General features: G+C 46.8%; 2 protein-coding genes across 3 annotated transcripts; one reads left to right on the forward strand and one right to left on the reverse strand.

Annotated features, from left to right (window-relative positions):
• The first annotated feature begins 478 nt into the window (after window positions 1-478).
• LOC144716187 (alpha carbonic anhydrase 1, chloroplastic-like) lies at window positions 479-2,848 on the forward strand. Of its 2 annotated transcripts, none has more exons than XR_013584836.1 (4): window positions 479-1,815; window positions 1,901-2,007; window positions 2,208-2,310; window positions 2,394-2,848. XR_013584836.1 is itself a non-coding variant. In XM_078591264.1 (4 exons), exons 1-4 carry the CDS (start codon window positions 1,813-1,815, stop codon window positions 2,604-2,606), a joined length of 426 nt encoding a protein of 141 aa, XP_078447390.1. In that variant the 5' UTR covers window positions 875-1,812; the 3' UTR covers window positions 2,607-2,848. The 2 variants fall into 2 exon arrangements, 1 of the variants encoding a protein (XP_078447390.1); XM_078591264.1 differs by having other exon boundaries at window positions 875-1,815.
• A 3,235-nt stretch (window positions 2,849-6,083) lies between these two features.
• LOC144716048 (uncharacterized) lies at window positions 6,084-6,908 on the reverse strand. The gene has a single exon (XM_078591062.1). The coding sequence runs from the start codon at window positions 6,813-6,815 to the stop codon at window positions 6,084-6,086; it is 732 nt and encodes a 243-aa protein (XP_078447188.1). The 5' UTR covers window positions 6,816-6,908.
• Window positions 6,909-10,613: the final 3,705 nt, after the last annotated feature.

The raw sequence follows: 10,613 nt of genomic DNA on the forward strand, positions 1-10,613 counted from the left end.
CTCTCTCTCTCTCTCTCTCTCTCTCTCTCTCTCTCTCTCTCTCTCTCTCTCTCTTCCTCACTCATTTTTTCTTGCTCTCGCTCTCTCCCCATCTCTCTTCCTCGCTCATTTTTTCTCGCTCTCGCCCTCTCCCCATCTCTCTCTCTCTCTCTCTCTCTCTCTCTCTCTCTCTCTCTCTCTCTCTCTCTCTCTCTCTCTCTCTCTCTCTCTCTCTCTTCCTCACTCATTTTTTCTTGCTCTCGCTCTCTCCCCATCTCTCTCCCTCGCTCATTTTTTCTCGCTCTCGCCCTCTCCCCCTCTCTCTCTCTCTCTCTCTCTCTCTCGCTCGCTCGCTCCCTGTCTCTATTTCTCACTAACTTTGTCTCTCTCTCGCTCTCTCCCCATTTCGCTCTCTCCCTATCCCTCTTTCTCACTCTTTTTCTCTCTCGCTCTCTCCCCGTCTCTCTCGCCCTCTCTCTCTCCCCATCTCTCGCTCTCTCCCACTCTCTCTTTTGCTCTCCCCCCATCTCTCTCTCCCTCAATCTCTTTATCGCTCTCTCCCCATCTCTCTCTTCCTCTCTCTCTTACTCTCTCTCCCTCACTCTCTCTCCATGTCTCTCCCTTACTCTCTCGCTTTCTCCTCATCTCTCTCCATCTCTCTCTCTTACACTCTCTCTCTCGCTCTATCCCCATTTCTCTCTTCAACTCTCTCTCTCTCTCTCACTCTCTCACCATGTCTCTCTTCCTCACTCTCTCTCTCGCTTTCTCCTCATCTCTCTCCATCTCTCTCTCTCTCTCACTCTCTCTCTCTCGCTTTCTCCCCATTTCTCTCTTCAGCTCTCTCTCTCACTCTCTCTCCATGTCTCGCACTTCATCTTTCTCTCCTCATCTCTCTCTTCATCTCTCTCTCGCTCTCTCCCCATCTCTCTCTTCAACTCTTTGTCTCTCACTCGCTCTCCATATCTCTCTCTCTCTCTCTCTCTCTCTCTATTCCTATCTCTCTCTTCAACTCTCTCTCGCTCTCACTCTCTCGCTGTCCCCATCTCTCTCTTCAACTCTCTCTCACTCTCACTCTCTCTCGCTCTGTCCCCATCTCTCTTCAACTCTCTCTCACTCTCACTCTTTCTCTCTCCAAGTCTCTCTCCCCCTCACTCTCTCTCTCGCTCTCTCCTCATCTCTCTCTCTCTCACTCCCTCTCTCGTTCTCTCCCCATCTCTCTTCATCTATCATTCTCTCTCTCACTCTCTTTCTCACTTTCTCTCGCTCTCTCCCCATCTGTCTCTTTATCTCTCATTCTCTCTCTCTTACTCTATCTCTCGCTCTCTGTCTCGCTCTCTCCCCATCTCTCTCTTCGTCTCTCATTCTCTCTCTTGCTCTATCTCTCACTCTTTGTCTCGCCCTCTCCCCATCTCTCTCTCCCTCTCTCATTCTCTCGATCTCTCCCCATATCTCTCTTCATCTCGCTCTCTCTCACTCTCACTCTGTCTCCATGTCTCTCTCCCCTCACTCTCTCTCTCGCTCTCTCCCCATCTCTCTCTTCATGTCTCATTCTCTCTCTCTCTTCATCTATCTCTCTCTCTCTAGAAACAAAACAACATTTCGTCACACGTTGTTTTTGTTTCTCCAGGCCGTGCAAGGTTTGCGTATGATGGAAGTATAACCCCACAGAAATGGGCTGATCTTAGCCCCCAATACGCTCTCTGCGCCACCGGGACTCGCCAGTCACCTATCGATATCGTTCGCAGTGCCGCTGTAGCCGATCCAAATATAAAACCTCTCGGTAGCGTGTACAACCCTGGCAGCGCGACTCTTATTGACTATGGGTTCAACGTCATGGTTAGAACCGTATTATTAGCTCTTCTGGTTAAAGTCTTAATCCAGAGTAATTAAAGTTTTAAGAGAGAAACTTTATCTTTTGCAGCTCAAATACGGGGAAGACGTCGGGGTCATCGTTATCGACGGGAAGAAGTATAAACTTCAGCAGCTCCACTGGCATTCGCCTTCCGAGCATACTATTGATGGTGTCCAGTAAGCCGCTAATCGCTCTTATTCCGTCTTCCTCTATTTTTCAACGTCATCATTTTATTTTATTTTCCCCATCACGATTTCTCTCTTCTTCACCTCTCTCTTCTTTTTGCCCTTGTCATCATTTCGTTGACTTGTTCAACTGATTATTATCATTATTGATTTACACTGCTGTCTTCTAATGCTTCTAATTTGGTCTCCAGATACCCAGTAGAGATGCACCTAGTTCATTTGCGTGAAACCGGGGATATCAGTGTGGTGGCTGTTTTATACAAATACGGCCATGCTGATCCGTTCCTCTCCCAGGTATGCAAGCTTATTCTTCCCTTGGCTTAGTCGGCGTAACCCAATTCTTGCGTTTAAGATCATCTGTCTTACGACTGGTGCAGCTGGCGGAGAAAGTGACGACTCTAACGAGGGCCGTCAAGAATGGGAGTCCCCATGCGAACGTGAGTGCAGGGTTTGTGAGTACAAGAGCCCTCACACAACACACAACAAGTATTATCGCTACGTCGGTTCCCTCACAACTCCACCTTGTACCGAAGGCGTTACTTGGAACATACTCGGCAAGGTTAGCAACCCTTTCCGGTCATTGGCCATGATTATTATTTTTTATTTTACAATTTCTAGTTTTCTTTTCTTGGCTCCGTCAAATTTTATGGTTTTCGCCTTTTCTTTTGTCATTTACTTGATTCTTAACGTAAATATTATTGTATCTCCATTCCTTCTCGCCCAAACTCCTTCTCGCCCTCTCCGTCTCACCCTCGCTCCCGCTAGTTCTCTCCCTCTCTCTCTGTCGCTCGTGCTCTCTGTCTCTCTCTGTCTCTCTGTCTCTCTGTCTCTGTCTCTCTCTCTCTCTCTCTCTCTCTCTCTCTCTCTCTCTCTGTCGCTGTCTGTCTCTGTCTCTCTCTCTCTCTCTCTCTCTCTCTCTCTCTCTCTCTCTCTCTCTCTCTCTCTCTCTCTCTCTCTCTCTCTCTCTCTCTCTCTCTCTCTCTCTCTCTCTCTCTCTCTCTCTCTCTCTCTCTCTCTCTCTCTCTCTCTCTCTCTCTCTCTCTCTCTCTCTCTCTCTCTCTCTCTCTCTCTCTCTCTCTCTCTCTCTCTCTCTCTCTCTCTCTCTCTCTCTCTGCCTCTCTCTCTCTGTCTCTCTCTGTCTCTCTCGGTCTCTCTCTCTCTCTCTCTCTCTCTAGCAGCGGAAAGTAAAATACAAGGTTTTCGCTTTAGATAATCCCGTCGTCTCTGATATTCATTGTTATTTGTTTCTTTTTCTCATGCGATTTCCAGCTCTGAAATATCGACGCTCGGAGGCCTTTCCAGAAAGATTTCTTTTTTATTTGAATTGGTTTCGGAGATCGGTCTGTAGGAATCTCAAAAAGCTGAAATGAGGGCCGTGGGTAGCCTCCAAGGCTTGGATTAAGATGAATCTTTCGCTCAGACATGATTTGGAGATTCGAGTTATTTAAAACTTGTAGGCTACACAATCTCGCATCGGATTGATCCCTTAAAATCATGACTGATATTGTCGAGAGAATTGTGTTTTCCTCATCTTCATCGTAAAGTTAGTCAGATGCTTTCGCAGAAATATTTTAATCATTCCCAGAACAAATTGCTCACTTATATGATTATCATTCATTATAAAAAAACCAGAAATGTTCTTAAAATCAACTAAAGAGGAGTTTAATTAGGCCTATTGAAGCCCTCAATGGAGATCATCTTGACTTACCACCTTTCGTATGCAGAATTCTGAACTTTATGTTGCCCAGGTTTCTAAGATCATTCGTTGCATCATTGAGTGTATAAAGGTCTCTCCTTCAGTAATCTAAAAAATCTTAGACTCACACATCAGGATTTATGTTTTCAAGACGTTACCTGAGATTCCACCTCTGAGTTCTTACATACTTTATGAGATACATCTCCTTTGCAGTCCAACCAAAATCTCAATAAAACTCGAGGACAAGTGCGCAATCGATAAAGACGTCCTCAGCTACAACAATCAAACAATGGGTTTCTATTTTGCATTAACAAAGTTGTATGCCTATGATGGTCGCAAACTTAACGATCGCTATGAAACCTATGGCAATAAATCAATATTTCCACAAATCAATATCATCCCTCTCTCGTGCACTCTGTCTCTCGTGCTCCCTCTCCCCCTTCTCTTTCTCATTCTCTTGGTCTCCCACGGTCGTTCTCTCCCCCTAAATCACTTTCTAAATCTTGTCTCCCCATCTCTCTCTCCCATCTATCTCTATCTTTTGTTATGTCTCGTCTCTCCATCTCTCTTTCATCTATCTCCATTTCTTATTATATCTTGTCTCCCCATCTATCTCTCATCTTTCCCCATCTCTATCTCAAGGTATATCTTGTCTCTCCTTCTCTTTCTCTCCCACATATATCCGTTTCCATAAATCGTTGCGTACTGTCTCTCCATATTTCTTTTGTCTTCCTCCATCTCTAGTTATATCGTGTCCCCTCATCTTTTTCTCCCATTTATCTCCATCTCTTGTTATGTCTCCTCTCCATCTCTCTCATCTATCTCAATTTCGTGTTATATCGTGTCTCCCCATCTCTCTCCCCATCTATCTCCATCTCTTGTTATGTCTCCTCTCCATCTATCTCTCATCTATCTCAATTTCGTGTTATATCGTGTCCCCTCATCTTTTTCTCCCATTTATCTCCATCTCTTGTTATGTCTTGTCTCTCCATCTTTCTCTCGTCTACCTCCATCTCTCGTTATATCGCGCCTCCCCATCTCTCCCTCCCATCTATCTCCATCTCTTGTTATGTCTCGTCTCTCCATCCCTCTCTCATCTATCTCAACTTCTTCTTATATCTTGTCTCCCCATCTCTCTCTCTATCTATCAGTCTATCAATCTACGGATCGATGTGCATCTCTCTCCCATTTATCTGTGTCCTACAGGGTATGCGATGGAGGGCGGCATCTCGATGAGAGGTGAGTGGATGGAGAATATCGGATGGTATAAGCGGACAAATAAGTGAATAGCGGAGGATTGACGGACTTGGAATTGAATGGTATCGCTGCAGGGACGGCAATTCGGCTGACCAAGGCGGGATATGCGGTCTACGGCATAGAGTACGAAGGCCATGGAAAATCATCCGGCCTGCAGGGCTACGTGGACAGCTTCGATGCCGTTCTTAACGACTGCGACGAGCATTTCGCCGGCAGCTGCGGTGAGATTGTGATGATAATGATTGATGAATGATGATTATGATGGATGATGATGGACGAGACTCCCTCTTTCTCGTCTGCTCTCTCACTCTCGCTCCCTCACTTCCCGTCTCCGGCTCTCCCTGTCACCCCCTCTCTCTCTGTTGCTCTCTCCCGCTTCTACTCTCTTTAGCTACTCCCTCTATCCCTCCACAACTCTTGCAGTCTCTCTCTCAGTTATTGATATCGATATTCCGCATTATCAATATTCGATATCAATATCGATATTCCCGGAAATCAGTTTTTGGATATTGATATCGATATAAGTTGATATTGATATTCAATATTTCAATATCCTGAATTATATAGGGAATCCAATATTCCCCTGTACGACTTGTAACACTCGAGAACAAAGACGGGTGGCATACTAATACCTATAAAATATGCTGACTGATTAATATCTGAGTACTGCCCAACAAATATCTGAGTAGTGAATTAAAATGAAGAAACAGTCAAACTTGGAACTTGGTCATGCTCTTCAACAATTTGCTGAATCCCCCCAAAGAAGACTGCGATCCCTGTATGATTGTTCAAGATGTGCTTAATATCTCAGGTTTACGGAAAATCGAGGATATAATGGAAGTTCAATATAAAACTCAATCCATACTTCGTATGCAGGTTGTGGCCTTGTATTGTTGCATGTCTTTCTATTGTGGCCGCCTTGGTTGCAAAGAGAGCAGTGCATTTGCACGCTTTTCTTGGTCAATCGTACACCACTGGGACCGGCTTCACTAGCGTCAATTCTTCTTCTGCACTTTGGCCTTCCCGGTTGTTTCTTCGCCAATGGGGGGAAGAGGTAGCTTCCCTCATTTTCCTTCCAAAGGTTTTTCCCATTCATCGGCGGAATACCATAACTTTAAGCTAGCTGGTATGAATCCGTCTTCAACCATTCGTTGACGTAATTAGTAGGGTCTGCTCGGATAAAGTGAATGCAAGCAATAGAATGCGGGCATGGAATGCCCGTGATAGCCCAATATCTGCAGGTACAGTGTTGGGCATGCAGGTCAACCACGAACCCTTCTCCGTGTGTGCTAACCTCGAATTTAAGATAGCTTGCATGAATAACACTACATGTCCTACACTTGAGTCTATTATCTTCGAGTACCCGTCTTATCTGAGGGCATAAGGAATCAACACTCTCGGAGAATAACTCCCTCTTCTTCACTATACGCTCCATGACTGCCCTTCTAATGTATTCCAACATGTCGATGATAGGTTGAGACCTACTCGGCAAGATGAAGCTATTAAAACACTCAGACATGTTGTTATCAATAACCTCACATTTCGGCTTTTCAGAAATAAAAGCCCTGCAAAACTTTTGTACGCCTACCTCTACAAAATCTTGCGCATCTGCTTCTTTCAATGTCTCCATTTGTCCAATAACCCTCTGGAATCCTTCACGGGTTGTGCACTTCACTGCTTTCCAAAATAGGTTCCTCAAGATGTCACTGGAGTGTCCCTTCTTCTTCCAATTTGAATAAATATGTCTTGCGCAATTCCTATGCTCCGCATGAGGTAACAAGCCTGCCACTGCATTTGCTAGACCTTGCGAAATGTCAAAGCGTATCAGGTTTTTAGTGCACAACATTGGTTCTACCTTAACCAAGTAAGTCTTAAGATAAGTAGAATACGGCGAATGAGAAAGTTAAATACCTTTTGCTGATCGTTTATAATAGTCCAACCGTAGCCATCAATAATTCTTAAATCAGTCATCAACAGGCTAATAAACCAAGTCCAAGAAGCTTGATTTTCCCCTTCTACCACCGCCCAAGCAATAGGAAACATCTGGTTATTTCCATCCCTCCCAACGGCGCTCAACAACTGCCCCTTCAATTCGGTTTTCAAAAAACAACCATCCAGCCCAATCACTGGTCTACAGCCCTCACAGAACCCCCTTGTTAGAGGTTCGAAGAAAATATAGAGTCTGCTAAACCTAGGCAAAGAATTATGAATGACATGCACCACCTCCAACTGGAAGGTACTGTTCCTACCCACTTTCTGTAACTCGGCCACATAGCAGGGTAGCCTGTGATAATGCTCATTCAAAGAACCATGAAGAATCTTGTGCACCCAGGACCTTGCATTATAACATGTGCCCCGCGAAACTATGATTCCATACTTTTCCAGCAATTCTTGCATCATATGATCTACCTTATAGTTCATATCCCTTCGAATAGCATCTAAGAAGTGTTCCGCGATCCAACGATAATCGGCTTGTATGTTCGTGGGAGCCCTATTGCACCTATGTTCATCATTTACTGCCTTTATGACAAAGGCCTCCCTCATAGGACCCCAACTGGCATATATCCTCCATGGACAATGTTCCTGGCATACAACTTCCACTATATTCTCCGTAGACCTTTTAAACCTAAAATTGAACCCGTTGTATACGGCGTAGTTCTTCACGGCTGCTTTAAATTGTGAACTTGATTCAAATGTCATGCCCAATTGCATTGTAATTTTATCGTTGGGGCACCCAGGATCATATCTTCTACCGCTGTGTGTGCTCAAAATAATTTCACCCCCATCATCACCACATAGCTCTGCTTGACATTCTTCTCTTCTACTTCTTCGCCCGTTACAAAATTCTTCATTCCATTCTTCACTTGAATATCCATCGGAGTCACTTGAGCACACATCACTTGAGTCCGAACCAAAAAGAAAACTTCGGTCATCAGCCCTATTTGACAAACAGGTACAAAAGCATAATGTAAATAATTATACAGAGGCAATTTGGTAATCAGTATGATACTTACATTCTCTTTTGCTTTGGCTAAATATCTTATAGTTGCACGACACAGGAGGATCCTTATGGCCTGCACTAAAATATCCATATCGAAGTCCAAATATGACAATCTAAAAGGTCGATATCGATATCCAAATATGGAAATCTGAAAAATGGATTCCAATGTCGAAATATGGACATCGTGGAATGTCGATATCCATGACCAATTATCCAAATCTAAATAACCGATATCGATATCCATGTCCCAATATCGATAACGATATCCAAATATGGATATTGGAGTATCCACACTGAATATCTTCCAAGTGGATGGAAATAGAGATTGCGGGGTTGAAAAGAGAGAAAGAGAGAGAGAAAAAGGCTGCTATACCTGGCTTAAAGTGGCTGAGAACACCTCTCGATCTTCAATAGAGCGAGACTGTGAGGGAGAGAAAATCGATCTCCAATAGAGGGAAGATGATGTGGCGTTCTCGGAGAGATGGACAATCGATATTCAGTCAGAGCTGGAGACTGGAAGTGAGAGGGAGAGAGAGTGAGAGAGCAGGCGAGAAGGAGAGAGTTCAGTAGGGAAAGAGAGCGCGAGGGAGATGGAGCAGGCTAGAGGGAGAGAGTATGAGAGAATATGAGAGAGAATGAGAGAGAATGAGAGAGATTGAGATAGGGAGAGAAGGAGAGCCAAAGTGAGGGCGAGCGAGCAGAGAACGAGAGGAAGAGAGAGGTGAAGCCGGAGGGAGGTGGACAGAGAGAGTAAGAGAGAAAGTGAGGGTGAGAGAGGAGGAGAGGGTGAACAGGAGAGACGGTGAGAGAGAGGGCAAGAGGGCGAGAGTGAGAGGGCCTTGCGAAAGCAGAGGGAGAGCCGGTGGCAGAGAGAGGAAGGGAGGGAGGAATGGGAGAGTAGGATAGAAATAGGGAGAAAGAAAACGGGAGGGAGAGAGTGAGAGCGGGAGAGATGGGGATATAGGAGCGAGGGAGAGCAAACGAGAGGGAGGGTGAGACCGGAACGAGGGAGAGAGATACAGGGAGAGAGCGGAAGAGAACGAGCGAGACAGAGGGCTACATCAGTAGCGGGAGAGAGAGAGAGAGAGAGAGAGAGAGAGAGAGAGAGAGAGACAGAGAGACAGAGAGACAGAGAGACAGAGACAGAGAGAGACAGAGACGGAGAGGAAAAGAAAACGAGAGGGAGAGAGCGGGGGAGAGGGCGAGAGGCAGGTGTTAAGAAATGTGGGGAGAGGGAGAGCGAACAAGTGGAAGAATGAGACAGAGAGCACGAGAGACAGAGAGAGAGGGAGAGAACTAGCAGGAGCGAGGGTGAGACGGAGAGGAGAGAGAGCAAGGGAGACAGAGGAGATGAGAGACAGAGAGAACGAGAAAGAGAGAGAAGGCGAAAAGAGAGAGAACGAGAAAGAGAGAGGGGATGAGAGACAGAGAGGGCGAGAAAGAGTTTGGGGGAGAGAACAACCGCGGGGGACCAAGAGAACGAGAAAGAGAAGGGGGAGAGGGAGCACGAGAGAACGAGAGCACGAGAGAGGGATGAGAGACAGAGAACTAGCGGGAGCGAGGGTGAGACGGAGAGGAGAGAGAGCGAGGGAGAGAGAAGGAGCAGGAGAGGGGGAGAGAGGTCGAGAGAGAGAGAGAGGGCGGAAAGAGAGAGAGCGAGGGAGACAGAGGAGATGAGAGACAGAGAGAACGAGAAAGAGAGAGAAGGCGAAAAGAGAGAGTGAGAAAGAGAGAGGGGATGAGAGACAGAGAGAACGAGAAAGAGAGAGGGGATGAGAGACAGAGAGGACGAGAAAGAGAGAGGGGGGAAAAGAGAGAACGAGAAAGAGAGTGGGGATGAGAGACAGAGAGAACGAGAAAGAGAGAGGGGATGAGAGACAGAGAGGGCGAGAAAGAGTTTGGGGAGAGAACGACCGCGGGAGACCAAAAGAACGAGAAAGAGAAGGGGGAGAGGGAGCACGAGAGAACGAGAGCACGAGAGAGGGATGAGAGACGGAGAACTAGCGGGAGCGAGGGTGAGACAGAGAGGAGAGAGAGCGAGGGAGAGAGAAGGAGCAGGAGAGGGGGAGAGAGGTCGAGAGAGAGAGAACGAGTGGAGAGAGGGAGAGACGATGAGAAGGAGAAAACGGGAAGGGTGAGCGAGGGCGAGAAAAAGACGGACGGACGGCGGCGGCGGCAGCGGCCGGCGACGGGCGGCGGCGGCGGCGGGCGGCGAGGGGCGGCGGCAGCGGGCGGCGACGGGCGGCGGCGGCCAGAGACGGGCGCCCGCGGTGGCCGTCCGCGACGGGCAGCGGCGGCAATGGCCAGCGAAGTCCAGAAGCTGACGTGGAGTCCACCTGGCGTGGATGCCATCGTGGAGCCTACCTGGCTACCAGGTGGACTCCACGTCAGCTTCTGGACCATCGCTGGCAAACAAAAAAAAGAAGACGCCAAATGGCGTCTTCTGATTGGCGCGTGCTATATTTTGAACAAAACTAAAAGTTTGTGCTACTCATAATTATGTACTGGCCCTCAACCCTTTTTGGTTACTGTACGCCGAGCTGGAAGTGATCTTCAATAATTGGGATCTTCCGCTCGCACATCAAGAAATCCCAACATTCGTGGCCAAATTCGCATTCCATTTCTCCTCTTGATTTGTTTGCA

This window comes from Wolffia australiana, chromosome 20, assembly GCF_029677425.1.
Source record: "Wolffia australiana isolate 7733 chromosome 20, ASM2967742v1".
NCBI lineage: Eukaryota > Viridiplantae > Streptophyta > Magnoliopsida > Alismatales > Araceae > Wolffia > Wolffia australiana.

What these genes read in the sequence shown, in the direction of transcription:
- LOC144716187 (XM_078591264.1), top strand. An exon ending in CATACTATTGATGGTGTCCA is followed by an intron (nt 2,008 to 2,207) that starts GTAAGCCGCTAA and finishes TTTGGTCTCCAG; the next exon opens with ATACCCAGTAGAGATGCACC. An exon ending in CTGATCCGTTCCTCTCCCAG is followed by an intron (nt 2,311 to 2,393) that starts GTATGCAAGCTT and finishes CGACTGGTGCAG; the next exon opens with CTGGCGGAGAAAGTGACGAC.
- LOC144716048 (XM_078591062.1), bottom strand. Translation starts at nt 6,815, where the DNA reads ATGTTGTGCACTAAAAACCTGATACGCTTTGACATTTCGCAAGGTCTA.